General features: G+C 46.2%; 3 protein-coding genes across 6 annotated transcripts in view; 1 reads left to right on the top strand and 2 right to left on the bottom strand.

Annotated features, from left to right (window-relative positions):
• Window positions 1-2,143, bottom strand: part of LOC126577293 (NEDD4 family-interacting protein 1) — a 2,517-nt gene extending 374 nt beyond the window's left edge. The window contains exons 1-2 of the mRNA XM_050238801.1: window positions 1,788-2,143; window positions 1-1,459 (exon numbers count right to left, since the gene is read on the bottom strand). The exon at window positions 1-1,459 is cut by the window's left edge and continues 374 nt beyond it. Of these exons, the coding sequence (XP_050094758.1) occupies window positions 733-1,407 (675 nt within the window). The 5' untranslated portion in view covers window positions 1,408-1,459; window positions 1,788-2,143 and the 3' untranslated portion in view covers window positions 1-732. The remainder of the gene's footprint in view (window positions 1,460-1,787) is intronic.
• A 338-nt stretch (window positions 2,144-2,481) lies between these two features.
• On the top strand, window positions 2,482-5,141 carry LOC126577272 (DNA replication licensing factor Mcm7). Its single transcript, XM_050238766.1, has 3 exons — window positions 2,482-2,594; window positions 2,668-4,591; window positions 4,671-5,141. Exons 1-3 carry the CDS (start codon window positions 2,567-2,569, stop codon window positions 4,870-4,872), a joined length of 2,154 nt encoding a protein of 717 aa, XP_050094723.1. The 5' UTR covers window positions 2,482-2,566; the 3' UTR covers window positions 4,873-5,141.
• A 7,892-nt stretch (window positions 5,142-13,033) lies between these two features.
• Window positions 13,034-20,000, bottom strand: part of LOC126577273 (division abnormally delayed protein) — a 120,468-nt gene continuing 113,501 nt past the window's right edge. For all 4 annotated transcript variants that reach the window (XM_050238768.1, XM_050238767.1, XM_050238769.1 and 1 more), the window contains exons 7-9: window positions 17,524-17,725; window positions 17,299-17,422; window positions 13,034-17,186 (exon numbers count right to left, since the gene is read on the bottom strand). In XM_050238768.1, the coding sequence (XP_050094725.1) occupies window positions 17,020-17,186; window positions 17,299-17,422; window positions 17,524-17,725 (493 nt within the window). In that variant the 3' untranslated portion in view covers window positions 13,034-17,019. The remainder of the gene's footprint in view (window positions 17,187-17,298; window positions 17,423-17,523; window positions 17,726-20,000) is intronic.

Raw genomic sequence — 20,000 nt, 5'->3', positions numbered from 1 at the left:
TGTCCAACAGCACATTTATGTGGTTTTGTGTGGCGCAAATTTGTGATTGTGTGTTGTGTACGTGTTTTTTTGTGTGTGTATAATGTGTAGTTGCCCACTACTATTAGTCGACAGTAGCCACCGCATCATCTATGACCATTAAAATAGCATCCATTTTTACACCAAATCTACTCTGCTCCTAGCAACACATCATCCAGCCAACTTGTCTCATAGCGACCAATAAAGTGGGGTGAAAGTGAATATGTGTCCATTTTGTGTGCGAGTGTGCATGATTCCGATACCTTAATAAGAAACATGAAAGATAACGAAAACTAGCTATAAGCAATATACCAAATAACAGTTAACAGAATCCAAAACTGGAGAGACTCTGCGAAGAGGTGCAGATGTGTGGAGTGTTTATAGTAAAAATCCAAGAGGTGGATATCTGGGTTGAATGTGCTACTTTGATTGCAATCACATGATGGTATGGCGCATGGATAGGAAAAGAAGGAAGACATGGCCAACCGGGAAATTGGTGCAACATAGGATCTGGTTTCAAAAGGTAAAACCCAGAAGGCGTGGTGTCTGCTGGCCCTAGAGTTGGGGATGTGGGGGGAAAACGCGTCAATTCACACACTCACACACATTGTGGGAACATTGAGAGATCGCCCCCGGGGCGTTAAAAGACCCTCCACGGACCCGTGGTTGGGTGTTTCAACTATATTAGCGCGCATGTGAAGTGCACCTGTTTTTTTAGTAGAAAAATAGCAATCGCTCCTGCGCGGAGGTGGACAGCAGCCGCCAGGTGCGCTTGATGCTGATGTACTGCACCAGAGCCCGGACGCAGATCAAAAAGCCGAACGCCATGATCAACCACCACAGCCAGGAGTTTTCGTGCGAAGCGAAATCGGTCGAGTGTTTCACGATCAGCGTCCACTTGGCCAGCGACAGCCCAAAGCCGGACAGGGCACCATAGCGAGCGGCAATCGTGTGGCAGAAACAGGTCAGCACCAGAAATCCGATCCAGTTGAACAGGAACGCAATGAGGAATGCAGTCACAAAGACGATATCCGTGCCAAGTAGGCTGTTGTCAGCGCTAATGTTCTCGCCATCGGCATCAATGGCGATGAACGTAACCTGCGGCCCTCCCGGTACGACCGGACCACGGCCCATCGACGTAATGCTCGGTGGTGGTGGTGGCATTGGCGGTGGCATCGGTGGCAACGGTAGCTCATGGTTGATCATCTTTTCCATCTGTACCTCCTCGTAGGTCGGCAGCTTGGTAGTCAGCTCCGGAACCGGTACGCCGCCCGAATGCTGACGACCGTACTCATCGCACTGTGTATCGTGTGCTTCGTACGGTGGCGGCGCACTAAAATCCGCCTTCGGTGGCGGTAACTCATCCGGCCGATTATTTGTCGGCGGCATCGCGTACGTTGGTCTGTCTGTTCCTTCTGTTGCCTAGTAGCACCACCGGTAACTAAAATGAAACCAAAGGATAGTTGGATTAATGTCGCATGACCTTCAAACACGAAAGGTTTGGCCAAATTTTGATCATGTGATTTATAATTACTTTTGATAAAGCGAATTCAACGGTGAAATAATGAAATTAATGTTTTTTTACGGTTGTGCTGTAACAGCAGTGAAAAAAGAAGAAACTCAAACGACACTTTCACGGGACCAAAACAACAGCCAGTGTATTGTTTTGATGATTCAGACTTTCGTCTTTTATCGATTTTTTTGTCCCCGGAACAAAGTAAGGAAATGTTCGGCCAACGAGGAATTCTACGCAGAATACCTTGCCTTACCTTTCTAAAAAACTGGATCGTCGTTTTCCTCACCAAAGGTTGCCGGATTTGCAAACTACTTTCGCTGGATCCACGTATCAATAATTTCTGCTTTTGCGTTGAGCACGATTTCGTCACGATTTCGGTGTCGTCTTCGCTGTCGTCAGCAAACTCACAACACAGCGAGTTGTAGATTGAATAATCCTTATCGCTGCGATCTCGAGATTCACAGACGCGCTATAACAGCACCGTGATTTAGCAAACGCTCAGCGCAGCAGAGCTAACAACTCTTCGCGTTATTTATTTAGTGATATCTTGCAATTTAACTGCTTTTTATGCAAATAAATAATTTCTGGCTCCTTTATCTTCTTCTTCTTCTTCTTTTCCTTTTTCATAGCCCGCTTGACAGCTGCTACTGACGCCCCCAATGAACCAAAATCATCAGTAAATGGAAGCGATCGCTTTCGTGCATAATTTGAGAGCTAGTGCTGATGAAAAAATAGTTTCAAACCGTTTATAAATTTACATAATTTTTTTGTTGTAATTTACGTGCTACAAACATATATTTTGGCAATAATTGCCCAGGGATAACTATGGGAGAATAAACGATTTTGACCATGCGATTTGGATCTGGTGCGGTTAGCTGGGTTAATGTCACCTGGGGTGGCTTTGGCGCGATTTTTACGCCATTTGTTTTTCGTTAACGATTTTCCAAGCGGCGTTCTGAAAGTGAGCTTAGATAAAACTGCGGAAAAGATACTGTTCTATATTACCTCATTCCAAAGGAAATCAATTTGAAAATGCAGCGAGACTACGCCGTCGATAAGGGTAAGTATGGTTACTGTGTAGGATAACATTTAGTTAGAAAACTAACCGCGACTTTCGCGATCGACGCGCACAGAAACGATCAAGTCCTTCCTGGCCGAGTTCTACCGAGAGGAGGATGATGGAAAAAAAAACTTCGTCTACGCACGACAGATGACCAAAATTGCCCATCGCGAGCAGATCCAGCTGACCGTCGATCTGGACGATGTGGCCAGTTATCGGGATGAGCTGGCGGAAGCGATGCAGGCCAACTCCCGGCGCTACGTAAAGCTGTTCTCGGATGCCGTTTTCGAGCTGCTTCCCTCGTACAAAGAGCACGAAGTGGCGCACAAGGACACGCTGGACATTTTCATCGAGCATCGGTTGATGATGCAGGGCCGTCTGCACAACCCGAACGATTCGCGCGACCCAAGAAATGCGATCCCGATGGAGCTGGTAAAGCGGTACGATGTGTACTTCAAGGCTCCGAGTGCTTCGAAGGCACTTTCGATTCGTGACGTGAAAGCGGACAGCATCGGCAAGCTGGTGACGGTGCGTGGTATCGTAACGCGCTGTACCGAGGTGAAGCCAATGATGACGGTCGCAACGTACACGTGCGATCGCTGTGGTTCCGAGACCTACCAACCGATTACTTCGATGAGCTTCCGGCCGACCGTCGACTGTCCGTCGGAGGACTGCCGGGTGAACAAGGCCGGCGGACGGTTGTATCTGCAGACGCGCGGCTCCAAGTTCGTCAAGTTCCAGGAGCTCAAGATGCAGGAACACAGTGACCAGGTACCGGTGGGACACATTCCTCGCTCGTTGACGGTCATGTGCCGAGGGGAGACGACTCGGAGTGCGCAACCCGGTGACCATGTGGTCGTCACTGGTATCTTCTTGCCCATTCAAAAGACGGGCTTTCGGGCGGTCGTGTCCGGGTTGTTGAGTGAAACGTTCGTCGATGCTCATAGGATCGTTTGCCTAAACAAATCGGATGATGGAGACCAAAGCAATGAGCTCACGCAGGAAGAGCTCGATGAATTGGCCAAGGACGATTTCTACACCCGCATTGCCAGCAGTCTAGCGCCCGAGATTTACGGTCATTTGGATGTGAAGAAAGCGCTGCTGCTATTGCTCGTCGGAGGCCTCGATCGTAGCCCGGATGGAATGAAGATTCGTGGTAACATCAACATCTGTCTGATGGGAGATCCCGGAGTGGCCAAGTCGCAACTGCTCGGTTACATCGATCGATTGGCCGTCCGTAGCCAGTACACGACCGGGCGTGGTTCGTCCGGTGTCGGTTTGACGGCAGCCGTTATGAAGGATCCGCTAACCGGAGAGATGATCCTCGAAGGTGGCGCTCTTGTGCTGGCCGATCAGGGCGTATGTTGTATTGACGAGTTTGATAAGATGGCCGAAGCGGATCGTGTTTCGATCCACGAGGTAATGGAACAGCAAACGATCTCGATCGCAAAGGCTGGCATTATGACGTGCTTGAATGCGCGTGTCTCCATTTTGGCCGCCGCTAATCCGGCCTACGGTCGGTACAACCCACGGCGTACGATCGAACAGAACATTCAGCTACCGGCGGCTCTGCTGTCACGTTTCGATTTGCTTTGGCTTATTCAGGACATTCCTGATCGTGACAATGATCTGCGGCTCGCGAAGCATATTACGTTCGTGCATAGCCACGGAAAGCAACCACCATCGCGCATCAAGACACTCGATATGTCCCTCATTCGGCGGTACATTGCGCTGTGCAAGCGGAAGATGCCCGTCATTTCGCCGGATCTAACGGATTACATCGTCAATGCGTACGTGGAGCTACGCCGAGAGGCTCGTAACAGCCGTGACATGACGTTCACTTCGGCCCGTAACTTGCTCGGTATTCTGCGTCTCTCTACGGCCCTGGCTCGTCTACGGTTGGCCGATACGGTGGATAAGGACGATGTACAGGAAGCGCTGCGCCTGCTAGAAATGTCAAAGGATTCGCTAAACCAAACGGAACAACGAGTAACGCAGTAAGTATCGCGTAGTGGGCTCTGATTGTCATGACTGTTTCTATACGATCGTACTAACCTCTCTTTTCTGTTTCCCCAGCGTCCAAAACACGTCCGATAAGATCTTTGCCCTGGTCCGGGAGCTGGCGGGTGAAAACAAAACGGTCAAGATGTCAGACATTATGGAGCGCTGTACGACGAAGGGCTACAAACCGGATGAGGTTGAGGCGTGCATCGAGGAGTACGAGGAACTGAACGTGTGGCAGATCAACCAGACGCGAACAAAGATCACCTTTATCTAAGATCGTTTGCGTGGTCGCATCATATTGCGTATTCTAGAAGTATCACCGATGCGAACTATCATCCTTCTATTGATTTCTTTTATAATTTAGAACATTTTGTTGATTTAAGTGCCGTAGATGTTTCGTAAAAAGTTGTGTATGTCCTCAATGCGTTGAGTTGGATGAATCTTTTTCATTAATGTACCGAACGTCGCTTTTGTGCCGTGTTTCACCAATAATCAGTAACGTTTTAGCAACTGTATTTTAAGTGTGTTTCAATAAACTTTTTTGAATAGACTGCTAACTGAAAAAGGCTGTTAAGATTGGTGACAAATTGGTTGAATTTGAATGGAAGACTCATCAATCATTGTTGGCTTTGACTTTTAACTCAAATCAAAATCAAAGGTAACTTTGACTATTCATTGGTCAACATTATCTCCTCCTTCAATCGAACTAATTTGCTTAAACATCATACGGCGTCCGATTGTAGTCAATTCGAGGATTGCAAACATGTTGGAGGTAATGCCAAACACGCACAGCACTGAGAGAAGTCGTTAACGAAGCATTGAAATTTAACGACCACGTTAAATCCGTGGAGCTCATGCAAATGCATACGCACTACACTTGACTGGCTGGCTGGCTGGCTGGTTGTCTTGATTTATGTTCTACTCCCCAGCGGATTACTTCGGCAAAACGATTATGGCAAATTTCAAAAGCGACGGCCCAGGCCAATGTAGCTTTAATATTATCTCGTCTTGCTTGAAATGGCGCATGTCTAGTAGTTATTTGCTTATTGAATAGAATGCTTTAATATCTAAGGGAAGTGCCATCGCTGTAAATCAATTCTAGGTCTCCGAAGGGAATTGGGATGGCGATAAAACCGGACTCCATGGTGGGAATTATTGATTTAGGTGTCAATGCGGAAGTCGCCGTAACCGTCATAAAACAATCAATTAAAAGTGGAATCTATCCAGCGCGTTCCAAGTAGATTGTAAAGTTATTGGACTGCATAAACTCTGCTGGAGGGCGGGGAGTTCGTAAAAATGTTTTTTATCGTGCTATGGACACTGCTCTAAAATGTACTGCTGTAAAAGGATATGTAATATGTGCTGCTGTAAAATGAGAAATTCGGTGATTGTGGAGCAAACATTTGATACTCGAAAGAATGCATTCCTGATGTTTAATCATCGATTGATTTTATGTGGTACAGTTTCATCCGCGAATCGATTGTTTACTGAACCAACACTGATCTACTAACTTAAATGTTAAAGTACATCCTTATCCGATCATCGAATGATTATGAAATCACTCAGTCATAAACTGGACAATCTCAACGAATCGATGTTGCCCAATAAAATCGTAATGGTGGGTTATTAACACTTGAACAAGTTTCAATCCCATCGACAATATTTAAAGAAGATTTCTTATTGCGCTGTGTAAACATTTGCCATTCCATGCTTTGATGTCCATGTTTACCCATATTCTACAATATTTTAGCATGATTTAATATACCTTAACACATTATTTTTTTTCAATAATGCTACTTGTAAAATATGCAATTTACAGGAACATAATTGAGATAAGCTTCCTATGGGTAGGGTATAATTTTAATTTAAACAATTACTTTTTATTATCTGACTGTCTGTTTAACGTTTGAAATATCACGTGGCAGCGTTTGAGAATTGATAATTTCGCTGTTTTGATGGAGTTTCTTGTTGTTGCTAATTCCATGCGACACCCGATCGACACGCTTTTATTACCGCAACATCAACCACCTTGCTAATCCAAAATTGACCATTCTAGGCACTCCGGTCCGTTGCCTTTACGTTGCCTTATTGCAAAAGGGCTGAAGGGAGCTTTCAGTTTTTATGGCTTTAATGGCGCCTTCCCTCGCCCACTCCTCCCTCCTCACTCGAGCGCCCTGTGTTTAAGGGCCGAAAATTAACTGCCTTGATTAATGAGCCATTATTGGGGCCGGTCGGGGGTGGCTATGGTCGATTTTTGATGCACGAACGATGGTGTCCCATTCCCAAAAAGTCCCATCATAAAACCGTGTGGACCCCGTTTGCGTTCTGCAATTCCAGGAAAGGTAATTCATCCATCAAATTTCCATGCCCCGCACTCGACAGACAGACTCCAGCAGCTAACCACCCGTTGCTCCACACGGTGCCCGTAATTAAGTAGCGGTGTTTATGCGATTTGTCACTTTCCGGGTGATTCGTGGGAGTTACGGAGATTCCCGTTCTTGGTGCTCCTGTGGCGCGAGCGGGCTGGAATACTGATTAACCATGTCGCCAACGAGAACACAGCGACCGGTGGTTACCGGTGTTGCATGAAACCAATAATAGGACACCTCACTCTGGGCTTCTGACCAGCACCTAATCTTGTGGTTTGATTTACAAAACAATAAACTGATTTGCGGGGCATGGGTGTGGATCTAAATTCCATCTCGAGATAAAGGATTCAATTTTATGTACGAGAAGTATTTGGTATTTTCTATCAAAAGGTTTTTGTGAGAAGTTTTAAAATAGGTTTCGCAGCACAGAATTTCTTATCTGTTCTCTATGGTAATAATTTCTTTTGATACCAAAATTACTACAGAAGATCCGTTATGATCGATTGACATCGATAGCAAACAATTCTCCTTCCATTTACCAGATGTTTTTTTCATAAAAATTGGGAATAGTAGACTAATTTGGTGTCCTTAATTTGTTCGAACAGTACTCGGAAAATTTCGCATTTGTACTAATAAAGAGATTACTACAATCACATGGCCAAAAAGGATCATTTTTGAAGAGTTTCGTGTTGCCACAGTCCTGTACAATGTTTATCATCCATCTGATACCAACAGATGTTGGATATATCTTGCTACAAGGACCTCTTATAAAAGTGTCATAACTCTATATTATTAATAAATTTAATTCCTGCCTACAGCACTTTGAAAGATAATCCTTTTTTTAAGAACGCCATTTCTGACTGGCTTAATTTAAATTAGAGTGACGAGTGCGTCTTATATTAGACGCTCTACAGTGCTTTACAAATTTTAGTTTATATAACATGTTTAATGCAATAAGTTTAATAACTTATAAAAATAATAAAATAGATCCCTTCGAACAGCCTTGTTGTTCTTTTCTATTAGTGGAAAACTTCCCCGTCGGAACTTTTTCAAGCCATAAAAGGATTAGTGATTATTTGTTTTCTATTTAACGTACCTTCTAACAAATGATCTTAAAATATTCCTATTTTACTTGTGTAGATAACATATTGAAAATAACTTTCTGTCAACCAACGACCACCAACCAGCATGTAGGGAGTAAATTTGTTAATTCAACGCCCTTCTCCCAGGTCACCATCTCACCAGTTAACGCAGTCGAAGCATATCGCACCACATCGATTAATGGCTTCAAGCGAATCCAACAGCAAACAACTTCCATGATCCTTCCCTTGAGCTGGAACCCACGCTGCCGATTTGCGTAACATCCTAATTACCTAATTTTGAAGGGAAAGTACCAGTTCCCGAAACGCGCTCGGTCGCTAAGCTAATCCTATTTCCAACCAACGATCACCCTCTCCACGGTGACGGAAGTTACTGAAAGAGCCCCCTCACAGCGGGGTACCCATCCCCTGCGTCAATCGTCAAGACACAACCCACAACCATTGCCATCCATAATCACCTTTTTCGGCACTGTTTTGCGTTCATTAAAGTGCCGCCTACTCTCCCCAATCCCCAAAGAACACACAGCACGCATGAGGTAAAGGGCCCCTTCCACCCCCCCCCCCCCCCCCCTCAAACCGGAATGATGATGGCCCCGATGGCCGATGGGAGTATAAATCACGATTTATGCTCCAACATTGATAATAATTATAAACAGTATTTTCGCTCCATTGGCGTGGAACCGGGACCGACCCACCGGCCGTGAGTGGGCGAGTGACATTTGGTCGCGGACGGAGGACGGAGAAAATCGTGTCACTCGGATTGAAGAAGAAGGTGGTGTGGCCGCAGTGCTGATGGGGGCGCGCGCGTTCTGCCTCGAAGCATCCAAGCAGCAATCGAACCAAAATGCGAACCGGCGATACGAACTCATTGCACATCACACTACCCATGACGACGAATGACCTCTTCTTGATCCCCTTTTGCCCACACACAATCTCTCTCTCTCTCTCTCTCTCTCTCTCTCTCTCTCTCTCTCTCTCTCTCTCCTTCTCTCTCTCCTTCTCTCTCTCTCTCTCTCTCTCTCTCTCTCTCCTTCTCTCTCTCCTTCTCTCTCTCTCTCTCTCTCTCTCTCTCTCTCTCTCTCTCTCTCTCTCTCTTTCTCGCTCGCTCTCGTGGTCTGTTGAAAAAGGATCAAAATCACATCTTTTCCAACCATCCGTAGCTGTTTTAGCGAGGGCGAGCGAACGAGCTATGTACCAGCCGGCCTCGCCGGATCTTGGATGTTATTGGAGGCTGCGAGTGTGGGTGGCGAACCGAATACACTAACCTGATGGCGGATTCACGTTCATCATCCTCACGGCGCTTCTCTTTGAACCAACACGTATCCGTTGTACCGCGGTTTCTTCCACCAAATGTACCAGAATGTAATTGTTCGCCAGCGCTACTCTGACGTCGTTATGGTGACGGCTAGGTGGATAATCAGCCAGCGGAACTCTCCACAACACGCACTAAAACCAGGTCAAACTAACGCACAGGGAAACAGCAGAGGAATCAATTCGTTCCGGAATCGCCGCGAAACGCAGTCGAAGATGGTCGCGCCAATAGCTGGCCATACGAGCGGAGCCGGCTAGTACCGTTTTCGGGGCTGCCCGATGGCGTGGCCGATCGATACGAAGGAGACCACACGCGCCATGGCGCCACTCTGTCCACGACCACGACAACAGAACAGAACATCCCCCTCGCTTTTCGGCTCCCCTTTCGGTTTTTTCCCGCTGACTAGCTGACTAGAAGAATGTTGTTGATCCAGTAGCCTGCGTTCTATTCACGAAGGAAAGAAAAAAATCCATCATCTCCAAGCAGGCGGTGCGGTATCTGCGGTTCGATTCCGACCGAGGCCAATCCATAGCCAACGCCAAGTGTTTGCTTTATGCGTCTATCGAGAACTGATGTGCCGTATTTGTGCTTTAAAGTGCACTCAAGATGGTGGGAAACAGGGCCGGAGGGAGGAGAGAAGTGATAAAGGAAGCAATTCTGAATTTTTATAATACATTTTCGTGATATTTCTCTTCCCGTTGCTTCGTGGAATGTAGGAGCAAAATGTGGGATATTAGAAAAGCGATGCTAGTACGAAGAGAAGTAGAATGATGGTTGACCACTTCCATACTAGCGCCATCGCTGCTCCATTTCATCGATGATCACTTTTACCTTCCTCTATATCTATGCCACTTGGCACCGTTTTTTGGCCTATGCCACCGGTCGCACCGCACTGGCCGCTATTTATTTATCTAAGAAACTCAGCAGCACCCCATTCCGATTCCAAAACAGCAAATCAACGCGGAAGGGGGGAAAATATGTCGAAAAAACGAACGACGGTGACGCACAAACAAACTCCGGCCACGAGCAAGGATCTGCAGCGAATGGGCTCCAACCACCGGGGGAGGGGGGACACAGAGGCTGCTGTTCTGTTTGGCCTACATTTTACGGTGCGGTGGAGACTTATTTTTATGATAAATTCACTTCGCCAGAAAAATCCCGCCCTACCATGCGCTCTGCCGGTGACACTTTGGTGGCGGTCGAAATTGATAGCGATAAGCCGCAGGAGAGGAGGGGAGAGCGGCCGGAGCAACAGACCAATTCCGCTGGTGGGTGCGTGGCGGGGGTGTGCACTTGTTTTGAATTTCATGCCAGGGACAGTGTGGCACTTTTTTTTATTCTCCCCACCACCCTCGTGGGCAAGATTTTTGAAAACAACAAAAGTCATTAAAAACATGTTTTCCCCCCGTACCCGGCAAGAGTTCGCGTCCGCAGTGTCCATGGGTGGATCGAGATGCACCGGGCTCATCTGCCTTTTTTTCTTTTTTTTTTTCGTTTGAAAACCATTTCCCTGGGCGCCTTCATTTTTTATGGGATTGCGCAGCATTGGCACCGGGAACAGGGTCATTTTTTCGGCCTTTTTTTTTGGTGTCCGCTGGATGTGTTGAGAGCATCGCTGCGGGCTGCATTCGCGCGAGCCTAGTGGCAGCTTTTGCTCGTCCTGGGGCGCTCGTTGAAGGTCCCTGGAGTGACCGGTGGTGACGCCACATTCACCAATAAATCAGCCAACTTTTTGGCATCGGATCAACGGATCCCTGACCTAGTTACATTCGGTTACACCATTGGGACGGGGCTTCAACACTGCGTCCTAGGTCAGGGGTGCTGGTTGGCACTAGAGAGAGAGAGGTTTGGATCAACCTGCCAACTGCTCTGGAGCAGTACATGGGGTTTTTTTGCTTTCCGGTCGCTGGATTCACTAATTCACACACATGCACATCAGGATGCAACGTGGACATCGGTGCGTTTGTTTGCTTAGTGGCAGCCTTACTATCCAGCCAGTTCCAGGGCAAAGCAAACGAAAGCTGGAAGGCTGGAGTCCTTTCGTTTGCGTTCGCGTATCGCGCTACACGAGCTGGTACACGGTGCAATGGAGAAGCAATTTATGCGTCGTTTGACTGTTTATCAGTCACGTGAGTAAATAACTAACATAAAACGGAATAAAGTTTACCGTGATGACCGGTGGCATGATAGCGTGGATCGAGGATCTGATGGCAGTGTTTGGATTCGTTGAACTATGTTCTAACGTTGGGGACAACTGGTTTTGTCCATTACCATGAATAGAAAGGTTTTAGGAATAGTAAACATTTCCTAAAAGTTGTCCAATAATAGTAGTGAAGAAAAAATAGCGTCGCAGAGACTCCTGAAAAGCCTAAAGGAGATGTTTAATGGTTAGTAACTAAAAAGATTTGAACGAAACAACATATTAAAATTCAGTATACATAATATTTTCATCAAACTGTATCCTACCATTATTGAACAGTTCTACTCTAATGTGATAGTTACGAAAAACGGCAAAAATCTGATGGTTTCGATACATAAAATCCCAAATAGGGGTTTCTTTCTGTTACAAATAAACATTGGTCCTCGCTTAACATCTATGTATAGATATAAAATGAACAAAGACGACAGGAATTATGGAAAATTTAATAAATTGATGAAAAATAAGACTTCATAGCAATTACTTACTGTAGTAGAATAGACAAGGCCAAACTTTCGGAAATGAAAGCACCCCACAAATAAACGGACACGATGCTTCCAGTTGGCAATTCTTGTTTTATTCGCTCAGAATAATATGTTTATTGTTGTTTTCCATTCCTTATTCACAATACCAGCTTATTGTTGTAGTTTGTCGTGTGGTTTCTGGTTTTAGCTAACTTTTCGCAAACATCGCCCCTAGAAGAGGAACGTGCGAAGGGACAAGCTACGCGAACCGTGACGTCCCGTCCCGAAATCGATCAATACCACCCACACCACCCACGCCCATCCACTTTCCTCCCACCGTTACGCATGCATTTATTACATAACCATGCTGAACGATCGGATGACGGATTGATGTTGGATTGGATATCCTTTTCCGTGGTAATGGTGGGTGGGGGTGATGGTCGGTGGCCCGGCTAGCCATACGCGATCAGCGATCGATATTGCTCGATCGAGGCGTTTCCTCGCGATGGTTTTATTGCTATTGGCCGTCGGCTCAGTTCGGTCCGCCAGGTGATCGGTCGTTCGATTGTAATTGTAATTGGTTTTTCTGTTTTTTCTCCACTTTATTTTGTTTCGAAAACATATCGTATCCTATTTGCCTACATATTATACACAACACACGCTCGCGCATGCCATCGCTTCGCCATCAACCATCAACGACAACCGCCCTTTGAAGCGTCCTTCCGGATTTGCGATCGGAGCTTCTCTCTCTCTCTTTCTTTCTGTCTCATCGCTTCGCTTCTCGCACACAGCACTTCCTTGCTCTTGCATTCATCCTTCCTTTATATGAATATACTTTTTTGCTTTATATTATTACCTTCCTAGGGTGCCTACCTTGTTTAACCATGGTTTGTTTTGTTTGTTTTTTTTTGCCGTTAAATTAATTTAATTTCCTGTTCTGAACTGTATTTATTAGATAAATACAGATGTTGACAGCTGCGCGCTTGCTCCCACCAGTTTCCCTCTTCGGAGTTCGTCCTTCACCGTTCGTTTTTCTTCTTTTCCCCCGCAATTTACAATTCAACTTCCCTCCGTACCGTTTCCATTTTGGTGGTGACGATACCCCCCACCAATCGATCCCCTTCCCCAAAATCCCCCTCAAACATTTCCACGGTTTCCTTATTTTTATAGTTCGGTAATTTTATCTTTTAAAGACCCAGTTCCCAGTTCCGCTCATAACGCTACACCAGCGTAAAGCGAAGCGCTGGGCATCAGGAAAACTTTTCCATCATCGTCATCGTCCGGGATTGATAAAATCCCGACTTTTGTTTTCTTTTTGGCAACCGATTTCGTGGTTTTTACTCGCCCTGCGCCCTGCTCTGGCTGTACGCGGCGTGTTCGCTTAATGTTTTCCATTCTCAAAAAAAAAAAAAAAACAGACGTAACATACTGATAACCCAGAAGCTGCTTAAAGTGGGTTGGTGGAAAAATCCTAGATGTGGAAAACCGAAGGGAAATGATTGGAAAACTCGAACCCGAAATCAAATGGATTGTTAACGCTCGCTTCACTTTGTCGCCACTTGTTTCGCCTGTCGTTTCAATCTTTTTTTTCTTTTGCACCATTTTTTGCACTGTCTATAATAATGACTCGAATTTTGCCGATCCGGCCCGGAACCGGAACCGAACTGTGGAGGATGTGCCGAAACGGGGACCACTACCTCTCCCCCTTCCCCTCCCCTGCTTCACCTTGGTATTGAGAGCGCGCATTCTTCAGTTTTTGACCATTCGCGAAACTTATAAAGCAAATCATAATTGCAAATCCTACGTATCTAATATATATCACTGGAACTGGAATAAGCATTCATTTTTTCCATCCGCATTGTTTTCTATTCACCTATTCCGCTTTTGTTTTGTTTTCCATTGGTTTTGTATTCTTTCGTTTTCGCATTCGGGATTCTGCTGCTTCATGAAGCCGGATTTTTTTTTCTCTTCATTTTCCTTTTCCCCGTTTTTTAGTGTGTCTGTGCCCGCATCCTTGATCCCGGAGAGGTGCATTTTACTTCTTTCTCACCTTCATTTCTCCTTTCGCTTTTCTACTCTTCTACATGAGCATTGCTGTGTTTGGAGATGTGTTCGCGTTCCTTAACAACGCAACAACTCCTCGTTTATCGAAACATTATCGTTCATGGCACCATAACAACTTTACACCAACGTCTAGGTTCGGGGACAGGTTGCAGCTGTACTCTTATTAGTGTGTTCTATCATTCAGGAATACTGTGCGTGCACCGTGTGGCCGGAGTGTTAAGCCAGTTGGGTGCAATGTCGTGAAAGTCGCGGTCGCGTTTTGTTTTTTTTTTTGGAGCATTGCCACACGGATCACGGTGGTGACGGCGGATCGCTACTGACGGCTAAACAACAATCTAATAACAATAAATTATTCCACCAGCTTCTTTTCACCGTTCTTCCGACGACCTGATACCGGGGAGCTTTCTGGTGGTCACTCCACATCCCTGATTCCAACACCTAATTGCTTTTAGCGTCCTTGCATCTGTTTGTTTGGGTGTTGATTCGTTACGCATTGCTTGTTTCCCCCCCCCCCCCCCCCCAAAACATTCCCATAGTACGACGATCACAGATGGTGCGCACGTGCTTTCGGGTTTCGGGTTGATTCTTCGTGTTGCCGATACGATACTCTGTGCAGTGGAAGTGTAGCTCGCTCTAGCTCAGTACCGAACGAAAAGGATCATCTGATCGTCCTGTACATTTCGCGCAAAAGTGTAATCAAGAAAAACAAACAAACATCATGCACCATTCGACACGCCACACGGGTTACATTCGAATAAGGAACAACCGAGATAGAGATAGATTGTCGTCCTTCCGGACTCCAGACGTACAGCAGTATAATGGCCCATGGAGCATGGAGTATTTAAGTTCAGCTTGAACTCGCACTTGATTACACTAGGATGCGGCATTGTATTAGAGTTGTGGCGCTGTGCAATTAGCAAGAAAGGATGGGGGCGTTTGATTCATAATTGTGAACTCTAATCTATAACATCGTGACGACATGACGTCAACCTGGACATCAAACGAGGTGCGTATACGTGGCTGTTGCTGATTGTTGCGGATAGCAAAAACGGGAAACATTTCTCCCACCGAAATAGAACTTCTTCCCTTTCGGTAGTACGCACCATACGCAACGAGAAATAGAGATAGAAAAGTAGAGAGATAGATAGAGAGAAAGAGAGAGAGAGGTATGAAGGTTAGGGCTTCTTACTGGCTAGAGAATTCGCCTGAGACTCCCAGCAACATCGAACCGGTCACCTCTCAGGGGTAGCTCAGGAGGTATGCGCAGTGCGGAGTGCAATGGTATGATATCATCCGCCATTACGCCACACCACACCGCCGTCCGATCGACAATAATTTGTTAACTAGTGTGCTAGCTCGGTATGTATGTATGGCGATGATGGATTTGTGTTGCGGTAGTCACGCCATGGAACGTGAATTGGAAGCACGGACACGTGATCATGACCGTGGTAGGATTGGGTTGGTGCTCCACATTGGATCACACACAGATACACACGATCGTCCCCCCACCTCCCAAACGGACCCCTTCTCCGTTCCTTCGTTTGCATTGCATCGCATTCTAAAATGGATCTGCTTCCGCACGCTATCCATTCGCTATAAGTTAAATATTTACAGTATATTTTCATGTCACTCGCGTGGACGTGACATTCGCCACTTTGCCTCCCGGAGCCCGCTACCCTGTGCAACGTTACGTCGGTTAGTTTTGTTGTTTCACTGTTTTTAGTTGAATTAGTAGAAACAGGAAATGTTATATCTAGTTGGTTTTTTTTGCGTAAGATATTGGGAGGTTTTCTTCTCGAATTTCTTTATCTCTTTCCTTAATTTGTTTTATCATGTTCTAGCTACGATTATTACTTGCTGTTCTGCTAAAGGGGGGTTTGTGTTTTTGCTTTGCTTTCTCTTTTTTTTTCTCTAACAAGAAAAAAGCTGGTGGAAAGTCATGAAATAAAAACACAACGAGAACGATGATAACGACAATGGAGCAAACGTTAAAGGTGGTTTTCAGATCGCTCGGGTGCAACGGTTTTGTTTGGGATTAAAATAAGCTAAACATCAAATTAATGACAGTGGAAGAATCACGGTGCGCCAATTCCTAACCACACAAACACACACATCGTCCTCGCTCGCGTCCTCCTGTGTGCTCCTTCTTCTACACCTCCTTCTGCTAACCGACCGACAGAATGAAATCTTACGCACGAGAGATCTTGAAAGGGATCCGATATCTAGTGAGAACAGCGACCAGTGTGCACTATCCCCTTGGAAGCGGGTATACTACAGAGTTATGGTGTGCTCAGGACCACTGCCTAGATATGGCCAACACGTGAAAGCAAGCAGGCAATCGGTTGCTGTAGGAGATCGTGCCCATCGTCGAGAGTGGTTCGATCGATCGACCAGAAAATGGATGGGGAAAAGCGGAGAACCGTTCCCTCCGAACCCAAAAAAACAGACGTGGAAAGACGTGGTTTGATGATCGCCAATCACCCCGAATCCGAGGGTCGATCATTCGCGGAACAATACTAAATATTGACTATTCTCACCCGGTCCTCACATTCTGCCGCATCCCTGCCGAGTAGAGGATCGTGGACCATCGTTTCCGCTCAGCAAGGATGCTAGCCCGCGGGGGGTGGTGGTGTCCTCGTAATGGGCGTCGTATTCGCCGCTCGACTCGAAGTGTAGTGTTTGGTGCATCTTAAGAGGAGCTTGGGTGTGTGGGTGCTTTTGTGGATGTTCTTTTTGTTCTTGTTGTTGTTGTTGCATAGATAACATTCACACGATCGGGACAATACAAACCGAGAACGCGCTTGTTCCGAGTCTAGATGCTAAGATTTTTTCACGTTTTTCGCCTTCTCTCAATGTGCTGCACACGATTGGAGTTCCTGGGGCCGGCGCTGGCGCACGATTGCTGTTGCCGTTGCTCAGTGCCTGCTGAACCGATCGTTCAGCTGTAGCAACCGCGGAACCGCGAGCAGGATCGCTGCGATGCTCAGCAAACTCCAGCAGGGCTGAGATGAGATTCGTTTCGACGAGCTGATTTCGTTGCCCGATACCGACGTGACGATCGTTTCTTCACCTATCGATCGACCTGTTTGAGGAGGAAACGAAAGCAAGAAGAAAAACGAGGAATTAGTAAACAATAAACAGGCCAATCGTTTGCGAGATGGACAGGTGATGGGATGATCGCAACGGAAACCTACCTTCACCCGAACCGGAAGCAGCGAATCCATCTTCCTCGTCGTCCGATGGATAGGAATCACCCGAACCATCCGCCATATCCGATTGCATTTTATCGACATCTCCTCGGTATGTGTTAGGTGATAACTGAAATCAGGATGCCAACGGGGGAACAAACAATTAATGAATGCAAAATAAATGTCACGAAAGCTGCTAAGCTGTGGCATGTGCTGTCTTGTTATGCTTACCGCTTTGGTCGCTGCCGAGTTGAGGTTGATCAGCCGATCGACCAGCGTGCGCATGTGTGGCGACTCGATGTCACCGGCGTACGCCACCTCGGGGTTGTACTTGTCCCAGATCGTTGTCACTACCTGGTGCGTGTAATCGCCCAGACTGTTGCCCGTCCAGCAGTTCTCATCCGTCATGTGATAGTCCTCGTCATCGCACAGCCTGCAACAGCAACGAGAAGCGAGAAGAAGAAACGGAACCATGCGTTAGCGTGTGAATGCGGTGGAATTCCATGTTCATGATGCGTATCAGCAAAAGGTTGTTCCACCGATAGAGCGCAACGTGCGGTTCAAGACGGCCTCAGTGAGTGGAGCTGCTGCTGCACAGGCACCGCGCATCATCCTACGCAAGCGAGTTATGTGACTGCTTATGTGATGCCGAGGGAGGAGGGCAAAGGTATACGGCTTGCATTCGGATTTCGGCATCGAGAGAGCGAAGGATTGAGAAGGCGCTTGCATCATTAACATTGACACCCACCACGTGTCACAAACGGTGCGCCACACAATCACGAAGAACAATGGATCACGATTGTGTGCAACAGAACGATGGCGGATGGTGGTGGTGCAACACAAATAGCGATCTCGTACCGATCCGTTCGCAGCTGTCGCGCGAGCTCCCGAGAGCTGTGAGAAGGACGGGATCAAAACCAAGGCGCGTCATATGAGTGGCGAAGGATGATGGGTTTTTGTTGCGAGAGCGAATGAAAAAAAAAACGCAAAAATGCGCAATTAATCGAATCGATTGTTTCCAAGGCGGGATCGGGTCGGTTATTAAGATACCGCACTGCCGTCATTAAGGTACTGGCGGTGAGAGAAGGTCATGGTCCTCCGGTTGCTTGCACACGCTCGGTTGCTCGGCGGTCGGTTGCTGCCTTGCGCGCTGCTGCTACTAATGAATCGCATTCGCAAGCTATCCGACTTTATCCGTTTTCACGTTTTTCACGGTGCACAGCGAAATGCCTAGAAACACCTCTTGTAGGACTATGAAAGCTTTGCTTTGTACCATGTTCGGTGCGACACAAAAAGCGGATTGTGGCATTCGATCAATTTCGATTTGAATGATGCAGTAGATTGGTTTCGCTCAAACATGCTATCGGATATCTAACCAGAGGTGCATCGTTTGTGCTAGTGTAATTTTATTTGCCGATATGATTCAAACAGATTAGTAATTAGTTCAGCTAATTCTGAGAGCACAGATGCTCAAGCAGATCTTGTGAAGATGATGTTTAGATTTGAGTTGGATTTTTGGCTCCTCAATCCTCCACAATATTGCAACTTTGTATTTCTGTTAATGTTTCTATCGTTTTTTGAGAGGTCCTTGTATCTGGTGGTCATGTACACTGTAAGACTACTCTAGGCCAAACAATATTGGAATCGTAACCAATAAACTCTTATTCAGCAAGCCACAGAGCAAGACAAATTGTTCTTTTGATTTCTTTCGTATCAGAAGATTCCGAAACTACATAATGATTGCGTTTTCTGGTAGTTTCTATGTCCATTTTTGGCATTAAATTACGTACGTTTTCATCACATGTTTTCGTCCGTTTTTTGCAATAATTTATAGTAAAACTTTATCAGATCTATATAAACTTTCTCCGATAAAACACACTCCTTATGTTTAGGATCAACTGTCTCTTGTAAATGGTGCTCAACCGCACGCCATTTAACTCATGTTTGAAGGTAATTAAAAGAAAAACTAATTGAAGGTAATTAAAAGGAGCTGAAAAATTAAACAGTTAAGCTTAGAACATAACACTAGCTCATAGAAAATGTATAGTTAAGTGCACGACCTTAAAAATGCGTCTAGCCCAGTAGTTGACAAAGGAAAGCAGTGAAGCCACTAAAAATATGAAATATAACATTTATCAATCACTGCTTAAGCACAAAATTTTATGCAAACCATGCATATCCCTTTGTGGGATAACGTTAACCACTCGTGCTGCACCCATGAATGAAGCCATTACGCGATCAATCGTCAATCATTTCCTCAAGATACCAACCATTCCTGGCCATGCATCAAGGTCTGGCTGTCGAAAAGAATCAAGCCCGGTGCAACCGCAGCACCATGACTAGCATACTGATTGCGCGCCGGTTCGTGCGTCCCAAGAACGAATTAATAAAAATCCCTCTGCCCTGGCCTCGGCCAGCGTCGCGTGAATCGCGAACAGAATCTTCTGTCGCTGATGAATGCTGGTAGGTACTAGCGGGAGTGTCACACGCGCGCACGGAGCGGGTGCTAGTTACGAAAGACCCTTAAAGCTGTCGGCGCCATTAATACCCAATTACCGCACCCGCTTCGCCGAGGCATGTCGTCGTTACGGCGAGGCGAATCGCCACCGATTGCAATCTGGTGCGCGCGCCCTGCTGATCGTGCCTGGTGATTGAAGGGGAACCAACCCAAAGGAACCAACCGGGGAAGATCGGATACAGTAACCAAA

Source organism: Anopheles aquasalis, chromosome 3 (assembly GCF_943734665.1).
Source record: "Anopheles aquasalis chromosome 3, idAnoAquaMG_Q_19, whole genome shotgun sequence".
In the NCBI taxonomy this organism is placed as follows: Eukaryota; Metazoa; Arthropoda; class Insecta; order Diptera; family Culicidae; genus Anopheles; species Anopheles aquasalis.
The sequence above is the reverse complement of the archived record's forward strand: the minus strand, read 5'-3'. Positions and strand labels throughout refer to the sequence as shown.

What these genes read in the sequence shown, in the direction of transcription:
- LOC126577272 (XM_050238766.1), top strand. Translation starts at nt 2,567, where the DNA reads ATGCAGCGAGACTACGCCGTCGATAAGG. An exon ending in AGACTACGCCGTCGATAAGG is followed by an intron (nt 2,595 to 2,667) that starts GTAAGTATGGTT and finishes CGACGCGCACAG; the next exon opens with AAACGATCAAGTCCTTCCTG. An exon ending in ACGGAACAACGAGTAACGCA is followed by an intron (nt 4,592 to 4,670) that starts GTAAGTATCGCG and finishes CTGTTTCCCCAG; the next exon opens with CGTCCAAAACACGTCCGATA.